General features: G+C 36.8%; 1 protein-coding gene across 1 annotated transcript in view; it reads left to right on the top strand.

The window, feature by feature from the left end:
* Positions 1-25,147, top strand: part of CACNA1D (calcium voltage-gated channel subunit alpha1 D) — a 209,412-nt gene that overhangs the window by 92,840 nt on the left and 91,425 nt on the right. Inside the window, exons 8-10 of the mRNA XM_019473470.1 lie at positions 3,264-3,367; positions 15,605-15,774; positions 24,643-24,730. Of these exons, the coding sequence (XP_019329015.1) occupies positions 3,264-3,367; positions 15,605-15,774; positions 24,643-24,730 (362 nt within the window). The remainder of the gene's footprint in view (positions 1-3,263; positions 3,368-15,604; positions 15,775-24,642; positions 24,731-25,147) is intronic.

Raw genomic sequence — 25,147 nt, 5'->3', positions numbered from 1 at the left:
GCGATTGTGAGACTTCTGCCAGCCGCTTGTAGAACGCTTCATCCGCCCCTTCATCCTGGTTGGGTGGTCTATAACAGACTCCCAGCAGGATATCTGCCTCGTTGGCCTTCCCCCTCATCCTTACCCATAAACACTCAACCGTATTATCATCACAATCGTTGAGCTCTAGACAATCGAAACACTCCCTAATGTACAGAGCCAAGATGCAGAGCCAAGTTAGATGCAAAATGCTTTTATATGTATTTGAAATTTAATCAGAATGTTTGCTCTTATCAGCTATTGTTAAGAAAATACTTTGCCTGTATCATATGAATAATTTCTATGAAGCAAACTCAATTCTAAAGTAATAAAATAATTATGAATATGCATTTTAAAAAACCATTTAGTAAATTTTGTTCCTAAACCTTAAGGCCAGATACCTACAATTGAAAGAAGATGCAAAGGGCAACATACACTGGGACGAAGCAGAAATTCAGTCTGGGCAATAGGGTATTGTTAAGACTTCTCAAATGTAGGGGGCTTGCTCTGAGGGAGTGGGAATGGATGATAAAAAAACCCCAAAACCACAATTGATCTCCTTGGCATAGGCACCTGACATGCTAAGTATTGGTAGAAGTATTGCACAGGAGACTAAGTTTAAGTAGGTCAGTAGAATGGCAGCATTATGAAAGACTTTATTTTCCATATGAATATGCTGTTGCAGAATTGGACTACAGAAACTTGGGATCTTCTAAAATTGAAGGTAGTGATCCCAGCCTTTTTGAATGACTATAACCCTTCTCCATTTTAATTTCTCCAAAACGTAGTTTTATTGAAATTAAAAGGAAAAAATCCAAATACAGATTTAGCAGTTTTCTTTTTTTCCTAGCAAGTCTAAGTAATTTTAAGTTACTTTTCAGTACCTTAGTTCAATTACTAAAGCATTTTAAAAGATGTTTTATAGAGAGATTATTTTAAAGGATGCATGAAGAAGTTGTGTAAAATAATCCTCTTCTCCAAAACGTAGTTTTATTGAAATTAAAAGGAAAAAATCCAAATACAGATTTAGCAGTTTTCTTTTTTTCCTAGCAAGTCTAAGTAATTTTAAGTTACTTTTCAGTACCTTAGTTCAATTACTAAAGCATTTTAAAAGATGTTTTATAGAGAGATTATTTTAAAGGATGCATGAAGAAGTTGTGTAAAATAATCCTCTCTGGTTACTTAGAAAATTTGTTTAGTTAGTATAAAGTGGCGTTATTGCAGATCACCGTTGAAGAAAAAGTGCCTATGGGCCTTAATCTGCAAAGACTTAATGCGTGTGCTTATATCTAACCATCCATAGGGCCACCTTGCAGAAACTGAGATTATGATACATTTTTAAAAGATAGAGCAATAAATAAAATAAGTAGTACAGTTTGAAAAACGTTTGTTCCCATGTTTAATATGTCTAGTCCAACAGAGATGTAAAGGACAGGAGTCAAACTTGACTATCGATAGAGCTCAAAGCCTAATCACAAATTTCAGATACAAAAAACACAGCAGCATTCACAGGAGAGAAAAAAGGTTTGCCCAAAGATTGTTCTACAAGACCATATCCAGTCTCAAATGCTCATGGTATTTTTATTGTCTGCTGAATTTTCATGGCTAAAAAGCATCTTAAGAAGAATCTAATGCAAACTTGTCAGTATAAACAAAAAAGCCAGAATAATTCCTCTCCCACAAAAGACCTTTCCAAGAAGTTCCAAGCCAGAATTATTGTTGTAACTTATCAAAATGTCTTTTTGCACCTGAATGCTACACAGAAGAACAATTTCCCTGTGTTTTAAAAAACCTGTTTTTCTCAATAGGCCTTTTTAGTTTTCCATGGTGGTTTAAGTCCATCTTATAGGTATAATGAGTTCGCTAAGAATAGACAGTGGAAAAGGTCTTTATAAGAGTGGTTTTTAAAGCTCAGTTACTTCAACTTTACTTAAAAAAAACCCAAAAAACCAAACCAGTAACAACTTTTTAAATGTCACTTAACCTTGATCTTGATATAATTTTTGTTCAGAAGTGTTTGGAATATTTCCATGTTTCCACTAGCTTTCTAAAATTTGATTTCAGTTTTTCATTTTCCTAAAATTGTGTTCATGTTTTTACACAAATTCATTCTCATTTATTTCTTTTTAAATTAATTAATTTAATTAATTTAAAATGTCTGCATCCAACTGTAGTATTTCAGGAGAAACATATTGAAATTCCATGTCACAGAAAAAATAAGATTGCTTGTACTGTTGAGATACATATTACTGTTTCTTTTCTCAAGGGATCATTCACGTAGCTAGGATATATATGAACTAAAAATCCTAATACTTCAGTATACTTTGTAAGCATCATTTTAATTAGTGAGATCTGAAATTTAGTTCATGTTCTAGGTGTTGAAGAACAGAACTGTTGCAGTGCTCCATTTATGTTTGATAATATTTTTGATCTGAATGCTAGGTTTCACTCGGTATTTTCTTTTAGAGTATGTATTAGAAATGCAAAGTGAATGTGGCCAGTGCCTTCTTTCTGTATTGTTCTTCTTTGAATACTGAAGGAATGTATAGAATGCTATCTCACCTGAATGATTAAATTCTCTTTTTCTCTGACTCTTCATTGCTGTTACTATAGTGATCTACTCTATAAGATCATCTTATTTCTTGCAGATGAATGATGCTATGGGATTTGAATTGCCATGGGTGTATTTTGTCAGTCTCGTCATCTTTGGGTCATTTTTCGTACTAAATCTTGTTCTTGGTGTATTGAGCGGGTAAGCATACACCTTTTTGATCATGAAGGCAGAGTCCTGAATTCAGTTGCCATGAACACACAGGTTATCTTATACAGGTGAGACTTCAGTTGTGGTGACATCTTTTAATAAACCTTTGTTTCTTCCTCTTCTAATTAGAACAGAAACAGTTTTCTGTAGCTATCATATAAATAACATACAAATACCAAAATCGGAGTTTAGGCGTACCAGTATATATTCTTCATGTCCATACTTGTGGCAAAAATATAAAAAGGACTAATAATTATCCTGCACTTATTTAAATGTCATTTTAATTCATCTTCTAAGGCATCACATCTGCAACATAATTTGGGTAAGTAAAGAAATTAAACAAATGTTCATTAATTTTTTTTTTTTAAGAACTGAATAAGCCATAAACTTTCAGTGTTGAAACCTACGTGATCTGGCAGCTGCAAAAAGGACTCTGCTGTTTAATGAATGACTGAATCGTAACTTATTTCCTTACATTTTACAGGTAAATGATGCAATAGGATGTGAATGGCCATGGATCTATTTTGTTAGTCTTATCATCCTTGGCTCATTTTTCGTACTTAACCTGGTTCTTGGTGTACTTAGTGGGTAAGCAGTTGAGTTAACATTGTGTATGCTACTGCTACTTGTAAGATGGCCTCTGCATTTACTCAAGCTTCTCAGCAATGGCTTTTTTGCATGCAATTGAGATTCTTGTCATCCTACCAGTGTTTGCTCTTTTGACTGAACTGTGTGATTCTAGTGCCTGTATCTGTCTGACATCACATTCACCATGCTTGCCAAAAATATTCATTAAATGAGGCACTAATCTCTTTATTCTATAATATTCCAGCAGGGAGAAATGTTATTTTGCACACAGAGATGGGCAGTGTACCTGTACAAATATTCTCCTCTATAGTTACAGACAAGCGTCCTTTTCTGAAAGCCCAATTTTTGCTTTTGTTCAAATATCCGTAAAGTAATTGAAGTGTTATTTGTGTTTACCAGTCATGTTGCAAAATATTTTTAATGGGTGCTTCAAGATCTGTCTTACAGAAAGAGTATGACTAGGTTACCTTGACACAAAGTGTTTAGTGCTTCCCGCATTGTAGAGCTGTGTACTGCTGTGACAACCTGCACCAGCAAGCTGATATGTTTATCAATTACCAAGAATCAATTTACTATACTTGTCAGTGGGAGTTGTCACAGCTTTTTGTTGGTTTGTGTACTCCAGACTCTAGCCAGGCACTAAAGTGGTGTCAGTTGTAGCTGTATAACGTGGTTTAAAACTGTAGTTTATGGCAACAGTTTGCAAGGTTTTCCTTTTACAAAGCTCCCTTACTAAGGTTACAACCCCACTTCCTTTGTAATTTCCTGGTTTCTAACACACTTGAGCTTGGGAAACTCCAGTTTATGGTGAAGATATTTTCTGATAAATAAATAAAAGATCCTGCTAGCATTTGAATGCTAAAAGAAAATGGTTATAACTGTATGTATTAGCTTTTAGTTATACCACAAATGATACTGTTCTGGCAATCTTAGGCAGCTGTGCCATCTTTATTAGCCAACAGAAAAATCTGTCTTGCATAGAAAGCAGCCTGACACCGTAGTTGATGGTGTTACCAGACTGCTGATTGTGTGTGCAGCCCTATTCAGGGCTTTGCCATGTTGTACGTTAGTTTTGAAAGGAGTTATAATGCATTATTATATTCCTGGAAATCAGGCAATCAAACAAAATTTCCAGTTGCTGATATGATAATTATGTTACGAGAGCATTTTTATCTGATGAGTGATTTTACAATGTGTTTTTTAAAATCATAAGTCATTTATCTGTGATAGATTACTGTTGCACACAGGAAACTAGGGAAAGCGTAGTTTTACCTTACTGTCAGAATCACTTTACAAAGCAGATGTTTAAAAGCAAAGGGATGGTGCTAAAAACACATTGCTGATTTTTAGATTTCATCTCTTCCTTCCAAGATCTACCCTGTAAAATCTGGTTTATACAGTCGTATCGGCTTTGTTTTATTCAGGGACAAATGCGTAAATTGTTGCAAAACTAAGAACCTAGCTTTCATGTCACAGCCACGCTGGACAAACAAAATAAAGAGAAGGATAGATAAATGAGGGTAGTTGCAGTGCAGTTTATTTCTTCTTTTGATACTGTTACCTAACATTGCTGTGTGACCAGACTTCCCACTGAAGTCATTAGAGGATTAGGTTTTCACAGTTCCTTTCCCTGGCCCTTGTGAAGGTTATAAGCAGCAATTAGTTTTCTTCCTGTTGTGTGAAGGTGTCCTGTGGTAACAGTTAACTAAATATTCCCATTTTCCCTTGCATGACTTGAATTATTATTGGTTTCAGATTTTTATGTTTTTAAAAATAAGTTGTGGGGAAAATAATGCCAGATTGGGTATTTTGTTGCACATGTTCGTTTCTTCTACTGAAGCCTTGGAAATTTAGAGAGACCCTCACAGCTAAGCTTTACATTTGATTTCATACATTTAAAATACTTTTTAAGGTTTGCAACATTATGATATGTATGATATTTATTAGAAAATGGAGTTGTTCTTTAGCTGCTGTTACAATACAGGGGAAGAGATGTCCCCTGGTCCTTGGGTTCCATTGTGCAGTCAAGAAATCACCACTGATTTCTAGGTATTGCTTGATCCGTAGAGCTCTAATCCTCTTCAGAACCCTTGCTGGCTTGCCTTTGATTTCCAGTGAAGAGAAATGTCCGTTTCAAGTGTGATGTGAGCTCTCCTTAAATTCATAAACTCATTCATTCCTAAATTTATTTTCTGCCATAGTGTCACCTAACTGCAGTGTCACTTGAGTGCTTAGGGTGCTTGATGAATTGTTTGAATCCATGTTTGCCCTAAATACATGAAAGAGCCTTCCTAACACTCCAGTTTTTTGTTTTCTATGCTGAAGAAAATGGTACTGGTGAACTGAGACATGTGGTATATAAATATCACCAATGATTGACATTGAGAGTGGAAGGAGAAAGGAAAAGAGAGTATTCCTGAAAGATACCTATCGTACCAAACTAATGTGTGGTACATAAGTGAAGAAAATGTCCTGGCATACTTGTTTGAAACTCTGACAAGGACCAGTGTGGAATACTGTTACACTGATTTATTTTGATCACTAAATGCCATTTGTATATAAATAATAAATATTTTTCACATATTTTCTATTTAGACCTACCTGTCTAAATTTTACGGGTAAAAAATGATGTACTGGTAAAATCCTATGGATGTGTTTGTATGCCTTAGTAGAAAGCCAATATTTTTCATTCTGAGCCAGGCATTGAATATGTAACACGTGCATTCTTTGTTTTTTATTTAAGAGTTATTAGCTTTTATGTTTTATGCTCTTCAAACCATAGCATGAAACTTTGTTTATGATAAATCTACAAAGAAAGTGAAATTTTACTAAACCAATCAAACTTCAAGAATGCAAAAATTATGCCAACTTACTTGAAAAGCATGGCTTTGCATACAGATTTTGGAAGTGGAATCTGAATGCCTAATTACACCTTTTCTGTATGAAAGTGTTACTTCCTGTAAAATCAAGTTATGCTGTGTACATTTAAATCTGTCTGCTGTTTTGATCTGTTTGCGGTGTTAAAATATTCATTCATTCTCTTTGCACTCCTTTGTTACTCTGTGACCATCTGCCCCTTTGTATTTCTGTAATGCCTCTCGCACACTGCATGCTTGATGTATTTAGATACTGTACAAATGGATGAGAATGATGATTTGGGAGATCTTTTGTTTTACATCTAGCCATTTCTGAAGGTGAGTATTTCCTGGTGATCCATGTCAGTTTTGCCTGCTAAAGGTGAAATTCTTAAAAATAAAGTTCATATTTTTAATAGCAGATGTGTAAATTAATAGAAATAATGTGTGTGTGGAATCTGCATGTGGTGAATATTTTAATTTCTGCATGGAAGCTGACTGTGGAGATTTTTTTCTAAATATTCCCTTGAACAACAAGGATGGAGAGAATTTATAGGTTTGAAGTGATTTAGCTTTTTCAAAATACTCTGTTTTATACTAGTATTATTCACATTATTCTTACAGTGAATTCTCAATTGAAAAGCTATTTCAGTTTGCAGGGCTCTACAGGAAAAGGCATTCTAGAAAAAGACTCCAGGTCAGGTTTTAGAAATGGCTCCAGATCCAGCTCAGGCTCTAGCTCCATCTCAGAAATTACAGAACCAGCTTTAAAAAAGTCACTAGAAGTGGTTCCAGCTCCAGCAATGACCTGTACAAATTGTCCTAGACTGAGCTGTAGAGATGCTCTCCAGAAATGGGCTCTAGAGTCAGCTCTAGAAAGGCATTGTGACATAAACCCCTCTAGAGCAGCTCTAGTAAAGGCCTCTACAAAGAGCGCCAGAAAGGGCTATGGGAGAGGGCTCCAGAACATGCTCTAAATCCATCTCTGATAAATGACTGGGCAATTGAACCTAGATCCAGCTCTGGAAAAGACCTCAAGAAATGGCTCTAGGCTCACTCTGGGAAAGGGCTCTAAAATTGGCTTAAGATCTATTTCTGGAAAGTGCTCTAGAAATGGCTCTAGAGCCAAATAGGCTCTAGGAAAGGGCTCTAGCAATGGCTCTTGGTCCAGCTTCAACAGAGGGCTCTAAAGAAGGCTGTAGCTCTGGCCTGAGAACAGACTTGACAAACAGCTCCTCCCTAAACATATTATGAAAAAATTGGCTCTAGGTCCAGCTCCAGAAATGTGTCTGGAAATGTGCTTGGAAATGTGATTCAAAACACGCGCATGTTGGTAACTTCTTTCAGCACAGTGAATTTCTTAAGAGTCTAGCCGGACACCTGGAACTGTCAGCTGATCTTTCACAATAAGACTGCATTTTTGAATTCTTTCAATATTTGGAAATCCAGAGCAAAATGCTTGCAGCTCTGGAAAGCTGCCATAGATGGATTCAGATATCTTTGCATTTTCATTATCTTGGGCTGGCTCATTCACATTACAGATTTAAAGCTGTATGTGGCTCCGATTAATTGTTTTAGCTCCTAGAAATCACAGGGTGACCATGACATGGTCATACTCTATTTTGATTGCTATATCTTTTGAGGCAGCAGCAGGGAATGTGTTCAGTCTGTAAGAGATACCAGAGCACCTTTTCTTCCTTTGTAAAAATTCCTCTGGTTATGATGCAAGGATTAGGCAGCACATCTTTGGGGCAACTTCAGACTTGATGGAATGGCACAGAAATTGCCACTGAGGGAGCTGCCCAGCAATTCTAGCTCTGTGAAGGGTGGTGGACTGCTTCAGGAGCCTGCTTTTACACGTGGCTTTGGTTACACACACTGCGTGTAACAGACATAAACTGGACCTGTGTCCTCCTAAGGCATGAAATACTAGGCACAGAAATTGGGAGCTGAGGACAGGCCTCCTCCACATATGCCAGGGTAAAAGACCAGAGCATATCATGACTATTGGTGCAAGAGACAGTAAGCTGAAATCAGAAAGTTAAGTTAGAAATTATGAAGTTAAGGTTATTAGAAAGTTAACAAATAAAGTTAAACCTTACTTTTTTAAGGGAATTGTGAGATACTCATCCACCCTGAAAGTACCTTTAAAGTGTGTTGAAAGTTAAAATAAATATGCCAGTAATTCAGCATGCATTAAACTGTTTTACTATGAACAGAGAAAATAATAAATTATAAAACTTCGTAACTTATTTATCAAGAGGCATGGCTTTTAATGATGCATGATAATCTATTCCTCAAGATAGTCCTTATCATTAGGGGATGGTTTAGCTGACGGCATTTTCTGCTCAAGGCATTAGTATTTCTTTGGGTAGTCATGGGAACAAGTAAGACCTTTCAAACACACTTTCATAAACCTCTGTAAGTTGAATTTATTGACTTGCTTAAGGACACCAAAGCATAAGCTTTGACATGTCCTTACATACATCCTCCTACATGCAAGTCTTGCAGGTTACTAAGAGAATTTATTTCCTACATTATTATTTGCAATGTATGTACAATAATGATTCTAAAAGCTGAGGGTATGTACTCATCCATGCTAATCTCACGGCAATATCTGTCAATTAATGTCGTATAAAATACGTTGACACAGATAAGCTTATACACCTAAGAACTGTTGTCTACAGTATATATGGAAAAAATCAGAGAAAAAGGCATTTGAATAATGATGCACCAAATTGGATGACAGTTCACTGCCATTTTCTTAGTCTTTCAGCAAAAGGGAAATGAACTGGGTTTGACAGTGTTCCTTTTCACAGCAGAGGGAAGGCTTAGTAGAAAAAAATCTGTTACAGGTAAAAATTTAACTTTCTCACATAGATAAACAGAATATAAATTCAAAAAGAAGAGAGGGACTTCAGCTCTGGATCTCAGCAGGTTATGAGCTAAAGCAGGTTCTTTTTATTGCTGTGTCACCGGTAAAAATAAAACTCAAACACAAATAGATAAAAAAAGGAAATATTATCCTTGATTGATCAGTCGAATATACTAACAATAATCAGCAAATCCTTTCAGCTGTATACAGCAGTAACTCTAACCAACTGCTTTAACCAAAGACCACTAAAGTCAATGGGAGTAGTTCAGTACTCTTGAGTAAGAGCTTGAAGGGAACTGATTTTATTTCAGTCCTGTTTGAACTTAACACACTAAGACTTCTTAGGAATTAGTTCTGGGAGATGCTTGCTCATGAGCTCCTGGCAGTTAACAAACCACATTAGTTTCAAAACCTTGGTTGACAGCCCACGTCATGATGGTAGGGTGAATACAATCTGGGGTGTGGTCCTACCCTCAGTACTGCCAGTTCTTCCTCTAAGCAATCCAGTGTCCTGAGCCAAACAGGTCTCTGCTCAGGACAGAATAAGCACATCTTAATATGCAGATATAATTGCAGTCTGAAACATCAGATCTCAGTTTTGTCGCTGTATCAAATTGTTCCCTACCTTGCTGTTCCCACAGATGATCCCATTGCATTCATGTGTGCTCTGGCGCAATAATGCTCTACAGGTCCTCTGCTACACAGAGGTTGTGCTGGAGCCATTGAATATACATTTTGTCAATTGCTAACGAACTATATAGAAATAACTATGGGTAGGTAATACCAGTTTGTGTTTCCTTATCACAAACCCAATACTCCTTGCTCAGGGAAACCTGCTAGAATTTTTTTCTTCCTGCAGAAATAATTCTACAGTGTTCACCCTATGAGTTTTTATTATTTCTAAAAGAAGGGGTAACAATGATGTATACAAATTTCCAGTAATTAAAGATGTGATGTTACTTAACCTTTTTTGTCTCTCTACATCTGTTACACATTACACCCAGCTGTGAGCTGTTGTCCATGCTTATCTGTACAGTTTAAGCAGTTTGAGTTCTCTGATTTGATTCTGTGAATTTGTTGGTTGGTATGGTTACCACTGTGTGAAACCTCGTCTGTGAGTCTGGTGGCCAATACTGTACTCCTGTGAGTACATTTTTGTTATTATGTGACTGTTCTCTGTGAATAAAAGAGTCTAGGATGTCTGGGTGACAGTTCTACATATAGCATTAGCATAACACTTTCCAGACCCTGTGCGCGCTAAGTTGCATTCTGCAGTAGATGAATTCTCTCTCTCACTGCGTTTGCAGTGACACAGAAGGGCAGTAATATGGCCAGTGAAGAATTAGTGTCCTGGTTTATGCTTAAACATAGAAGGCAACTGTTTATTTCCTATCATCAGTGCCTAGTGATGCACAGGAGATACAGCAACACTCATGTTGCTGCACAAGCCCCCTTATGGACAATGTCTAGGTCTTAGCATGGAAGAACTTTCAGCTGATAGGAGGCCAGTATAGATGTCGTCTTAGTTATTATGTCCATGAATTACAGAGAGAAGGGAGAGTATACCAGATAGTCACATTTAAGCAAATTGTTGTCTTGGGTTTTTTGGTTAATATGACCCTGCCTCAAATTAAGGTCTGAGAACCAGAGAGCTGTAATTGAGTCCCAGTAGTTACTCCCTGCTGCCACCTCCACGCTGTCGCATCAAGCCATTCCCAGATGATGCATACCAGCAGGAGTTATTTCACTCTGTTAAAGAAAGAAAAACCTGGCATGAAAATGATTGCCCCAGACTATCGAAGCACAAACTCAAAACCTGCATTTTACATGCTTCTGCCTCAACAACCATTGATGATGATGGTGGTGTGCCTAAGCAGAGAACTGAGATCATCTTTCTGCAAGGAGACAAGGAATTTTTGGACAATAAAAATAAAACTTGCATTTTATATGGTAGCTTAGTTATCACTAAAAATAAATTAGATTATGTAGGTGAGTCTCCAAATGCTTTATTTTGCAAGTGATCTCTCCTTTCTGCTGCAGGTGCAATTGACTGAGTTATTTACACTATGGCTGCAATTTGAAGCTTTACTCAGTTTACAGGATATTGTCATATGCTGCAATTTTAGTCATACTTAACTAGATCAAAATTAGGCTGGCTAGGGCTGGGTCGTCTGATTTATTTGCATTTGTGATTAAATCAAAAACTGAATTGCCTCCATCTAGGTAGCAATAGGCTGTTTTGAAGAAAAGATATTTTTGAAGGCCGAGAGGTATTATACAAGGTGGTGTGTTATACAAGTTATGCAGGTCTGCCATATAAGATTCTTCAAAAGTAGAGTCTTGCAAAAAGCTCTTTCTAGCCCTGCTAGCCTAAAGTCTTAATTTTGAAGAATATTACCCTTTAAAATATGAGACACTAGTAAGCTTGGCTTTTTCTAGTTGTTGAAATTAGGACAAACATATGTTCACTGAGTCCTATGCTTTGTGAAAACTGCTTAAATCCATTTTATTTTTAAACCGAAATTTTACAGGCAATAGGCCTGATTTTCATTTCACATATGCTGGTGTCAAATCAGAGTAGCTCCTCAGGATTTTTCAGTCTGCAACTTGGGTGGAGAGTGATTTAAATCACATTTTAGTGGAGAGACCCTTATGAATCCTAGCATAGTCACAACAGCCCTTAGAATACAATTTTTGTCAGTTTAGTCAATGAACAGCACCCCACCCCCAAATATACACTTTCAAATGCCAGATCTAGGTCATTTTATGAAACCAGAATGCAATATGTATTTTGAAGTTAGCTCTTAGTACAGGCATTTGTGAAACCAAATATTTACAGAGCTTAAGTCCACTTACCACAATTAATGTGCCACTTCCTAAGCCTGTCAACTTCATAGGCTTCTGGACTGAGTACTCGGTTGATGACAGTCAGGGAGGCCAGTTCAGGCCATTAGTCTAACCACATCAGGACCGATGCTGCCTACATAGTCAAAAGCTTTTTTCTGCCCTGGACCCAGCCTGTGCTGTCCATAGCCATGAAATGCTGCACAAGCAGCTGTCTTATTCCTCCTTCCATGAGATCAGCCAATGTCTACATATCTCTGTCTAAATATTCAGATATCTTGTTGTCTAAATGTCTTTGTCAAGCTTTAAAGAGCCAATGTCTCTCCCTCATCTCACCCCATCTTTTTCAAATAGCTTGTTTCTTGGAAAAAAATGCTTTTGTTCTGCTAACAGGAAACTCATTACATTCCAATACCATTTAATTCCAATTTCTTACTCATGGTATTTCAGTAAAAGGAATAACGTACATATGTGTGTCTGAGGGATGTAACTTCATTGTGACTGTGATAGAAAAAAATACCATTGAGCCAGATTCCTCCCTCCCCTAAAGAAAATGCAGTCTTCTCAGATATTATACTTCCTTACAAAGTCAGGTTTTAAAAATAAAAGTAAAACTTTTAAATATCATGGAAATTAAGCACCATTGTATCTCCCCCTACTGATAAATTGTAGCAGCATTTAACAAGTGTGGTTTACAGCTGGCAACTAACCACAACCTAGCTGCTTGCTCACTCTCCCCTGGTGGGATGGGGGAGAGAATCAGAAGAGTAAAAATGAGAGAGCTTGTGGGTTGAGATAAAGACAGTTTAATAGGTAAAGCAAAGCAAGGAATTCATTCATCACTTTCCATCAGCAGGCAGGTGTTCAGCCATCTCCAGGAAAGCAGGGCTCCATCACGCCTAACGGTGACTTGGGAAGACAAACGCCATCACTCCGAACATCCCCCCCTTCCTTCTTCTTCCCCCAGCTTTATATGCTGAGCATGACATCATATGGTGTGGGATATCCCTTGGGTCAGTTGGGGTCAGCTGTCCCGGCTGTGTCCCCTCCCAGCTCCTTGTGCACCCCCAGCCTGCTGGCTGGTGGGGTGGGGTGAGGAGCAGAAAAGGCCTTGACTCTGTGTCAGCACTGCTCAGCAGTAACTAAAATGTCCCTGTGTTATCAACACTGTTTCCAGCACAAATCCAAAACAGAGCCCCATACTAGGTGCTATAAAGAAAATTAACTCTATCCCAGCCAAAACCAGCACAGAAGACAATGTCTGACTTCTGTGCTGTGTTAAAGGGAAAGGTCATAGTTGGCTGTGTATGTAAAAACCCCTGTGTTTAATTCTCTGCGTGCAGCCATTTTAATGTAAAGTCAAAGTTAAAAGGTAGTTCACACATGGGTGAAGTGCGTTGAAAGTACCAGCTTTGCCAACTGTTTAATTTTTATATGGAGTGAAGTGAAAGAAATCATTTAATAACAGCAGCTTTCATTTTACTTTACCCACACAGATCGCGTATTCTTCACCCTAATGAAAAACACCTGAAGGACTTAACTGAACAAACCACCAATACTTAGTAAAAGCTAGCAACGGTTGTTACTTCTGATTTCATACTATGCCATGATAGCTTTTTTTCCAAAGATACTGCCTATGGAATGAGAGTCACAAATATGTTGCCTCAATCAGATGTAAAGGATGGTCTCTTTGATACTTTCTCTGAGAGAAGCTTAAACCCAGCATTCCATAAACCAACCAATTTCTTATAGGCTTGTGACATCTTCTGCCAAAACAATGAAATATTTTTGGTTTGTTTTTTTAAAAAAGCAATTATTCCTCAGAGAGATTTGTTGAGCTCTCTCTCTTTCATGAGCGTTTTTCTGAAGAGATGGCCTTTTGAAGGACTTGGTCCTTGGATGCTAGGTGAAGGATAGCAAATGCAAAGCAAGCACGGGCATTCTTCAGTTTCATTACAGTGCCATCAGATGGAACAGGATGATCTCAACATGCCAAACCAAATTTTTGTTGAATTAAGTTCTCAACTGTAAAAGATGTAGTGCCTGCCTCTCAGCTTTTGCAGTAGAAAGCTTTTTAGCTTCTGCAACATAACATTAAAAAAAAAATATAGAATCTGTATGGTTGCATGTAAAGAGCTTAACTCTTAAATTTACCAATGTCAAAGCAGAAATGTAGTGTTTAGAAGATGGGTTTGAAGACTGCAAATAAAACAATAAAACCAAAAAAACCTGGAGAGATTATATCTTTGCAATTCCAAATAAGTAATGTCTGTCACTGAACTGAAATACTGTGTTGAAAAAATATGAGACTTTCTATTATTCTGCTATATTTTGTTAGCAGGGCAACATCATTGATAATTGTGTTCACCTTGTTAAAATATTTTGCAAGTCTTACACTAATTTGCTAATATATTTCCATTGGAAAAAGGATATTATTGAGTGCTTTAATTTCCCCTTGAAAGTGTATTAATTAGGGAATATTTTCAAGTGAAAGTTCACAATAAATAAAGGAGTTGCAAATTCATAGTAAATGAAATTACTATAACCATTTTTTAAGTTTAATTTCAACTCTATCGTAAGATTAACGAGTTAGAACAAGCTTAATTTTAAATACTGAATCAGTATGTAGTTACAATACAGTTCAAAAGATGCTTGCCTACCCCTAATCATACATATTGATATTCAGATAAATCGGAAAATGTTTGATCCTTCTAGCGTAGGGAGTTACGCGTTTGGAGCTGTGCATCACACCAAATGTTGTAATAATGTCGGCATATGAAATGCTGCGGTGCAAGAAGTTACTTGATAATTGTCGAGTCATATATCATTAAGGGAATCATAGATTCATGAGGTAACTCAGGTTGGAAGAGGCCTCAGTAGGCTATTGTGTCCAACCTCCTTCTCAAAGAGCATGACTTAATTATTTTAATTATCATTCCATGATAATTTAGGGATTGACCCAAATCAGGAAGCTAAACTAGACAGACAGTCAAGTACATTGTCTTGAGACTGGGGCAATGAGAATGAGGATTCAATTTATATGAAAGGATGATTTCTGATCTGTGAGAACAGGATTTCTAGGTTCTTTTACGGAGAGCAAAAGGGCAAAACATCCAGATCTGAAACAGCACAGGTGTCTGTGCATGATGTAATTAAGAGAGAGATTATTAGTGGAATTCTGTGAACCACGCACTAAAATAAGTATGTTTGGACATAGCCAATAAACCGTGGTTGGAGGAGGAAGGATTTTAGAACTGGCTGCCAGAATTTCCTTTTCACTGAAACTAATACTCACCTCTCTGAAATTACTTCACTACAGCAAGTCAATTTCTCTTCCTAGCCATTAGATAAAACTGGTTTTAAAATCTGTACAGAAGAGCACATAACTAAATGGGGGGGACTTTTCCAGTATGGGAAGAGTCAAGAATACTGCTTAATTTTCAATTAAATCATAAAGGCTCTGAAAGTTTTGATGTAATATGATAGGGATTTACCATGACTTCTTTGCACCATCTCGTTTTCAAAGAAGCTCTCAAATCTTCGGTGTAGTTTGTTCAGTTCATTTTCTATGTCAGTATGTTATTCTGCAATGTTGAGACCTAGGTCAAAATGCCTGGGAGTTTGGTAATCAGTATTTTTTTCTGCTTTATCTGAATTTGATAGAGAATTTTCTAAGGAAAGAGAAAAAGCCAAGGCCCGAGGGGACTTCCAGAAACTACGTGAAAAACAGCAGCTTGAAGAAGATCTGAAGGGATATTTAGACTGGATTACACAGGCAGAAGACATTGACCCTGAGAACGATGAAGAGGTGGATGAAGAAGGCAAGCGGAACAGTACGTTTTCTTTACTCTGTACTTCTTTACTGTGTGGGACAGTTTGACTGCTTTTAAGGGTGTTACACGGGTGAATGCAGCCTATCTGATGTCGCTTTCAGATTTCCAGTTTGCAAAAGTGTTCGTTAGCAGAGCAATCATGTCCGTTAATATATTGGTACTTAGTCATGGAAGATAATTCAGAATCTTACAACAAAATTCTGCTCTGAGCTGTCCATGTACAAGTCATTGTCTGCACTCAGTCACTACTGAGACTTAAAAAATTTGCTTTATTTGTGTTCTGTAAAAAGTTAGTGCATACAAGCTATGTGCCACCAACTATCATCATAAATTCTTAGTCAAGAAGAATATGTGTGTGCTTGTAGGTGCATGCAATAGAAACAATAATAATATAAAAAGCTTAAAAAATACGTCCAAAACTACAGTCAAGAAATAACCTTGTGCTAACAGTGAGGATTTTTTTTGAGTTTTGAAGTAGGGAAATGATGTTCTGGATCTTTTTTTCTGATATTCAAGAAAATTATATGTATAATCTTTTTTACTAGATGTATTAATTGAGCGTGAAATAAATGAAATCTTGTGGGATTTTTGTTCAACACTAGGAAATATAATTATCACTTACTTACAATGTATTTATTTGATAGTAGCGTATAGTGTATTATGGGAAAGGTAATTCATGCCTTAGTGGCCCTCGAGTGCTTCTGACCTGAGTCCTAACATAAAGGAACAAGTTAGCTTCATGATATTGCAACAATTGTAAAAGTTATAATCTATTTCTCTATATCAGAAATTTTGAGTAACAGCAGTATTTTAATGTCATAATATAGTAGAGGTTATTTTAGCCTCTTAGCCACGTTTACATAGTAGCGGTTAAAATTTTCATGAGAACTTTTAGTGCTGTACATAAATGAGAACATGGATTCAGGATATAGTTTATGATTTAATATTAAACGTAAGATTAAAGTCCAAATTTCAATATATATACTAACACTTATTAGCACCTTATTATTCATGTGATACTCTGCAAAGTCATGATATTTATTCATTTAGATACCCTTGAGTTTATATAAGAAAATACATCTATAAGTGGTTTGTCAAAGGCAAATCAGAATATTACTTTCTGTGTTGAAATAATACATTATTACTGTTCTATTTCTTCTAGTGCTGCTAATTTATTGTGAACTGTTCTTTTAAACCATAGTACTTTCAGAAGTAGTAAAATAGTGAAAATTACGTGGTGTGATATGGAGGCATTTGTTTTTAAACTTACCTCTGTATTGCATGTAGTTAAGTTATGTAAAATCTTTATATTTTTGAGTTTCAGAATTTTATTAGTCCTTTAGTTCGCAATAAAAGCAGGGTATGAATCTGTGTTACTGAATGGAAGGAAGCAAGATGATTTTATGAGAGGCTGGAAAGCAACTTGTGGGTTGATGTTGATGCCAGCATCACCCAGAAAGGAATAATTTATGTCTATATGAAAATTTGTAGCACAAACAGAGTTTTTATCTAGAGCAGAGCAAAAAAGCCAAAGAGTTCCCTATACTTGGTTATTGCTACTAATGTTGTGTGGAAGGAATACATAAACTGTGGGTTTGAGTACCAGTATAAAATCCTAAGACTGAGAAGTAAAAGATTGCACGTTTCATGGAGTAAATACACTTTGTACAAGACTGCTATGCAGAATTGTAGGTGATGCTGAATTTGCAGAGAGTGTTGGACAACCATGCTGTCAACTATGGTGCTGATGGACTTGGTTTGCAAGTCAGCAGGTGAAATCCCAGGAACTTTTTGCATCCTGTTCAAATTGGACGTTTGTTAATATGCTGCAAAAGAGCCATTTGCTCCAACATTCCTTAAACAGCTTCTAGGTCATATAGGTCTTTCATACATCAAAAATGCTTGTTTGCATAGTTGTTGAGTTTGAGAGAGCTTTTGGCTCTAAACTGTTAACTTAGACACAGTTTTAGGGTAAGTTAAGAGTTGAAGGAGACTTGCAGAGTAAAAATAGGAGGAGGAAAGTAATTAAAAGAACTTTAAAACAAATCCCAATAATTTAATTTTAGGCATACATATGTATTTTGAGTGGAAATTTCCAGCAAACAGACAACCTCCTAGCAATCCTCTGGGTTTGTGCACATGTGCTTAAAAGTGTAGCTTGGAATTTCATTTTTAATATCAGCTGCAACAGGGTGTAAAGGAGGAAGGGTTGCTGAATTGCTCCACCTCCTTGCATTCAAGACATGCTCTGCTGCATATCACGTTGCATGGGGAGGTACGATGAGAGACAGCACAAGCTATCTATCCAGTTACTCCATGGGAAGCTTTTGGGTTAGGAGCATAGTTATGATAATGAGCTACCTGTTTGGGAGTCAGGTGTAACTTAGGTAGTTATCACCAGGTTAATAATCTTGTCGTAAGCTTAGGAAATAAATTTAGTCCAAATATACTGGTGATGTGTTTCTAGAACTGTCTTTGAAGCATAAGGTAGGGCTGGGTCCCAAGATAGGCAGAATAATAATTTGCAGGCTTCTAGGCAGCTGTGTCCCTACTTTGAATACCTAAACCTCTGGATGATCAAGATTACTGCTGATTTATGGTGATGGAAGATCACCATAATGCTCTTCAACGATGTGGAAGAGCTCTGGGTTTAGGATACAGAAGATCTCTCTATGGCAGGAAAAGGAACAGATTTCAAAGGCAGTTAAATCAGTGATTAACAGCTTCTTACATAATCCTTTAAAAATGTAGTTTAGGGTCCTGCAACCCCAGCATTTTAAAATTTCTAACCAGAGAAGTCATTAAGTCAGGTCACTTATATATGAACATCTGTATTCGTACATCTCCGTTGCTGATAGTGGGCAGGTATTCAGTGCTGTTGAATAATGGAATACCTTTTAACTACTAGAATTGTAGACTTCAAAGCATTGCGAATTCAGCTCAAAATGCAAAAATCAGTGAGAGGTGAGGGATTTAGCTCTGATTAGTTATGCTGCGGGTAATTTCAATTTGTTTTGCCTAACATTGCTTGTGTGGTATATATGGACACGTTTTTATTTTTTGCGTTGCAACTGCTGCCATCTACTGTGTAAATGCTGGGATTACATGTACGTAACACGAAGGGGTTACATTGGCTGACTTAATGGAAGAAAAGAAGAAAAGCAGACTTAGTTGCTTTGGCCGTTCTTCCAATAAACATGGTAAAACATGTTCTGATTTGCAGTTGAATTTTCTTTTGTGCCAATACTGCATTTGATGTGTTAGCTTTTGAAAGCACATATTGTATGCATTTTCTATAACAAAGGCATATACATCTTTAGCATGTAGACACTCATGCATGCGGTTCTGCTGTTTTAAGTGCATGTCTGAAATAGACTGGTGCTGCAGTGCTCTACCTTCCTAAAGCATAGTCTTTAATCCGTTTAGGTTTTCACTGAAGTGTCTTTGTGACTGTTCTTGTTGAAGCATAGGTTTTCTTTTTCAAAAGTCAGGTAAACCAGATAAAAAATGTATTTTAAATTCAGGTGTGAAGAAATTAATCGAAGTATTTTACAAGCTTTACAATGGATCATAGTCTAAGCTTAGAACAGCATGATGATAATATTGACTACTTATTTATAATAGTAGAATGTTTTAATGTAGAATCTAATAAAACATAACAAACTTTTACTGTATCTCCTCTTGTTATTGATAGTTTTGTTTCTGTAATTTTTGTTTTATTCAATTTCTTTCCCACCCACAATGGAGATGGACAGGCGTTTTACAGTATGATAGTTATTTTCAAGTTTGCACTCTTTTAATACTGGCAAACTTATTGATTTGACATAATCACAGTTGTAGTAATTAGGAGACGTAGTTTTAATCCTACCTACAACAAAGTCTTCAGAGCAACTGACTTCCTTGCTGTCCTGAGAATCACCATTGTGGCTCAGACTGAGGCTGACTAAGCTGATCCAGTTAATTTAGAGAATGCAGAATATTAAGTCAGAATTGCTAGGACCTAATGGACTCATTTTCTACAAATACTGAGTTTGCTTGAAATTATTTGTGTAACTGTTACATATATTGTCTAATAGCTCGCACAGCTTTATAAGCTGGAATAATTTTTCCATAAAAATTGCTGAAAGACAGTGGTTGCAATCTTACTTTGGATATGTGTTTCAACATAGCCTTTAAACTAGCAGGTTCAGGTTCTGATGTCAGTCATGAAGCAGCATGGAACTGGCTGAAAATTTACTGTCATCTACTGGCCGCAAATGCTGTCTCGCTACTAGTACTTGACATTGCTAGTCAGAAGCATTTTCAAGCACGTGTGCACTGACTTACAGTTTCATCTGTGTCTTGCAGGGCAGGTATACCTTTTATGAGTAGGATCTTTCCAACGTACAAATCGGTGGCCTGAGTCTGTTTCTTTCTGTATTTGTGAGACTATTATGCTGATCTGAGCAGCTCAGACTTAGACTACCACTGGATTAGAAATCCCACTGTAAATGTTTTTCTTTGTATTACCTGTATGTCTATTTCTATTAAAAGCACCAAATCTGTAGAGTATACAACATTCCCAAGATTCATAGTGTCATCCTTCAGGCTAGAAGAGGTTGGTTCAGTGATGCTTCTGTAATGAAGACTGATTATTTTGCTCTCCTTCCACTGCTATGCAACCATTCAACCTTATCTTGAGTTTCCATGGGCTGCCTATAAAATATAAAATGAGAGCGCCTATAAGAATGATTGTTGATAGTATCAACATTAAATGTGCACTATGAAAACAGATAACCTTGCTACAGTATAATGTAGAACATCTTCCAGGCAGTCCCTCCTTAAACTGAATTTACCCTGAGGAGCTTCACAGTCAGAGTAGATAGTACTACTTCTTTCTGATATGTTTTCTGGGCATACAGCAGACTTAGGAAAATTTGTGATGAATTTGCAATTATAATGTTGCCTCTTGCGATTTTGTTGTTGTTGTTCTGTTTTCCTGTTTGACTACCTCAAAGATTTGGTGTAAAGGATTCAGAAAATCCATGTACTGATTTGAGAAAAAATTAGGAGAATTTTGGAGCTCATGGAATTGGTTGGATGTTACCAGCAGACAGATGATGACCATTTTGCAAGGTTGATCTAAAATTTTGTCAGTATAGTACCTTTTTTAATAATTGTAAGATTCTCTCCAGTAGCTTTACTGATTATCCAACTAGCTCTGCAGATCAGTGCACTTCTGCAGCTCTTTTCCTTCAGCATGCGTAACCAGAAAGCTACCCAAGGTGCATCAGTGTGGAAATGAGATCAGCTTATGGATCAAAAGTTGAACCAGATTAAAATATTAATTATATACTTTCTAGCGGAAAACATTTCCAACAATAATACTTGCCACCACAGTTCAGTATTTCAGTGTGTAATTTAGCCTGCTTCTGGATTCTACAGTGACACTAAATTGTCATATAGCAGGATTATGGAATTTATTTCTTCCGACTCCAGCTGGCTAGGACATATCAATGCTGATGGACACTGACTTGCTCTTAGCTATGCATTAGTTATGTCCTGGTGTGGAGTTTGAAATCCCTTCTCTAAAATCTGAAAACTGTTTAGAGTAAATAGTGAACATTATAACATGAGAAAAACAATCTATTTTCTTATCCACTGAAATGAAATTCAGGAGTTGATATATTTGACCTATTTTCTATATACTCAGGAAAGTATTAAGCTGCATGCTATATGGGTTGTTTATATTGCCTAATGCAAGCATTCTTTCGTTTGAAACCAGTTACCATAATTGAAGAGAGCTGTTACTATCTAGAAATCTAGATAATATTTCCAGATGAATGCCAGTAAAATAAGGGCAAAAGGTGAATAAAGAGTAGAGAAAATTTGGTATCTTCCTTTGAATACTGGAGTACCAGTTTAAAGATCTCAAAACTGGCCTTACTGAGATCAGACGGTCTTTCAAAAGTTCATTCTGTGTGCTGTACGTTGCCCAATGAACACCTGCCTTAAAAAAGCTGTGGTCATGAAATTGAGTCTTTTCAGGACTTGCCAGGTTGCTTGCATTAGCGAGAGTGGATGTGGTCATGCAGTGCTGTTGCTGTTTTCTTCTGGCTAAAGATTTAATGACTTGCTAGCATTGCTGGATCTAGACTTCCACATGGTGCCTTTCTCAGTACTTCTGTCAAGTTTTTCTTTTGGCATATAAATTACAGTATGATAGCTGAGTTTCTAATGTAAACTGAACTGTTTATGGTTCTTTTTTTCCTCTTCCATTTTTGTAACACAGCACCTGCAAGTCACTAATAGAGCTAGAGCAATAGCCCTGTCTGAAATAGAGAGTAACATTGTGGCTGTATTTAATTATTAGCAGAACTGATACTGGCTTCAATAGGGGCAAAGATTTTTTTTTCCTTTGGTATTTTGTTTTTCTTCATGCAGTCATGTTCAAAACAGGCTGGTATTTCTAACTGTGGGTTAATGTATCAAGTCTGGGTAGACTTGAATTAAAATTATATTACTTTACACTTAAAAATTATTTGGCATATATTAAAACAGCATTCATGTGATGCTGAGTGACAGTTTATGAGGAATTGGATTCTAGGTACTGCTTTTAGATGAGGGAAGGGTTGATAAATTTGAAACACAAGTGTGAGACATATTGCACATGTAATACTTGCAAAAGTGGGCCTAGCTCTGTTTTCATGGCAGCTGTTACTAACAGTGTATGAGACAAGACTTCTGCACTCTATTTTGCAGTTGCCCATCACAAGTGCTAAAATGTTCATCATTAAGTGGCTGTAATGTTGTGTTTCCTAACAGCATGCAAGTCACCCAGCATAAGACAACCATTTCAGTTATTAACCAGACATGAAAACTCCTTGCATTTATTGCAAAAGACCCTGGCATTTTTAAATAAAAAAATATTAGTTCTGAAGATTTGAGACAGTGTCTGAAATAGTTTTGTAAATTTTTTTTTCTTAAGCCCTTGAAAATTTTAATACTTGAACTTGGATTTCATCAAAGATTGTTTGCTTTACTTTTGAATGAAATTCCTTTTGAACTCTATGACTGTAAGCTGTGAAGTTCACACAAGACCAGCAATATTCATTTTTTAAAACTGATCTATAAAGAGAAACATGATACTAGAATTGAGGCACTTGCAGGTGCTAACCAGGGATTTTGCATATATAAAGGAATTACAATAATATTTTAAAAGAATCACCAAAACAGAAGAACCTTGTGAAAGAAGGTTTTGCTGTGCTTACTGCCTGAAGTGCCTGAAGTTTTATTCAAACACCTGCATGGACATTTTGGATCTTTCTTTGTTATGCCAACTCTGTGTTTAACATTTCATGTAATGGTGACTTACATTTATGGGGACAGATTCTCAGCTGTTGCAAATAGTTGCTGAGCATCTAGCCTGCACAGACCTGTCACTCTCTAGTTGGATGAAATTGATGGACATGGAAACCAAACTACCATTTACCACTTCCATGTATCTCTCTGTCAGTGTTGAGGCAATATAGAGGCTGTGCAGAGAAGCTGTTACTAACAGTTCTCATTTTGTACCTGATCTGTAAACAAATCAGAAAATTCAGGGCCTGATTCTCGAGTCTCACGTATATTAAGATGTGTGTAATTAAGCCTGCTTTAAGCCTCCTTTAGGCTGCCAAAATAGTGAGACATCCCTAACTGAAACAGGCATTGTAGCCCTTCTGCCTTCAGTACTCTCAGTCCAAGGACATTGGTTTAAACCCTCCCCAACAAAACAAAACAAACAAACAGGCCAAACAAGCAAACCATCAAAACAGCAGAAGGTACTGAAACTCCTGTAGAACAGCAAGAACAAAAGAAAAAATGAATAGTTTTAAGATACTCTGTTTTTCTTTTGTTCTTGCTGTTCTACAGTCATCTCAGTGCATCTTCCACCTCTCATTTTTTCCTACTTTATATGGTATTTCTACTGTATAAACCAGCAACATTAATTTTACACTTTTCTTATTCCTGAGGTTTTCCTTTCATGCTTGCTTTGCAGACATGGAAGTAGTGTTCTCCCCTAGGAAGTACTGAGAACTTTGGCTGTTCATCATTTCCTAACACCTTTTGACATATGTTGTCCTCCCTCTATATTTCAGTTGATTTGATGATAAATGGTGATGACCAATCTGCAAATGAATTTGTCTAAAAAACCATTAGCTACAATTGCTAACTATTCAGTAATGGTCCGCTATATGTACAATAATTCACCGTGTAACCAAACGTAAGAATCCCCTTTTTATTAGTAGTAATTCTCATCATCCTTTGTACTAACCATTCTGCCATTCCCAGTGCTCCTTCCTGTCTGTCATATAGTATTTGCAGGCACAATTACTTTCTAGCATTGTGCCTTGATAATTCATGATGGAAGTAGAAGCATAGAGCGGTCAGTATGATCAGAGTTGATAGTTCCTATTTTCAGAACTGTGATGATGTTTCTTGGAATTAATGAGCATGTTAGCAACACTTAAACTGATAAACATCTCCGAAGTGTTAACAGAACACTTCTTAAAATGAAAGGTCATAAAATCTAGCTCAGGTTTATTTCTTTACTAGGGGTAGCATGCTCTTTGCTACAAAACTCCTCTACATTGTATTCTGTAGTGCATTTTCAACAGTTGTGTTGAATCATTGGAAAGAAACAAAAAAAGCTACGATACACTCTGGAATTTTGTGTGCTGATGGAGGACTGATGAAGTGTCTAACTTCATCTGCTATTCCTCAGATCTTCCAAGCTCTCATTAGACCTGCAAAAAGTGGAGGCATTCTTGCAATAGAACAGGAGATCACATTCTGTGTAATGCCTTGCTTGGCTATCAATCTAAAACAATTTCTGTCTCCTAACAGCAAGCATGCCCACCAGTGAAACTGAATCAGTGAACACAGAGAATGTGAGCGGAGAAGGAGAGAACCCAGCATGCTGTGGGAGTTTATGGTGAGTACACGGACTGTTTTCAAGTACCACCCTCATCATCTCAAAATTTAAAAGAATCATTCTTTCCCCATTGTTTGTTTAGTCAAAAGTGCTTTCAAATAGTCAAGCTTTGTATGACACTTTGGGGTTTTTTTGCCTTTCAGTAGTTTAATATTAGACCGATTATTACAGCATTAAAGCACTCATGAAATTCTCAAGTTAAGAAGATATAAACCAATTCAACTAAACTTCCAGTGGAGTCATGTTTTCCTGAAAGCTTTTATAAAATATAATTATTGTCCAAAATAATAAGAATGGAAGTCCCCTATGACATGTAAACCGAAACATTTTCTGTTAAATTGTTGTCGTGTTTTAACCCCAGCTGGCAACTAAGCACCACCCAGCCGCTCGCTCACTCCCCCCTGGTGGGATGGGGGG

This window comes from Aptenodytes forsteri, unplaced genomic scaffold, assembly GCF_000699145.1.
Source record: "Aptenodytes forsteri isolate BGI_AS27 unplaced genomic scaffold, ASM69914v1 Scaffold53, whole genome shotgun sequence".
Taxonomy (NCBI): Eukaryota; Metazoa; Chordata; class Aves; order Sphenisciformes; family Spheniscidae; genus Aptenodytes; species Aptenodytes forsteri.
The sequence above is the reverse complement of the archived record's forward strand: the minus strand, read 5'-3'. Positions and strand labels throughout refer to the sequence as shown.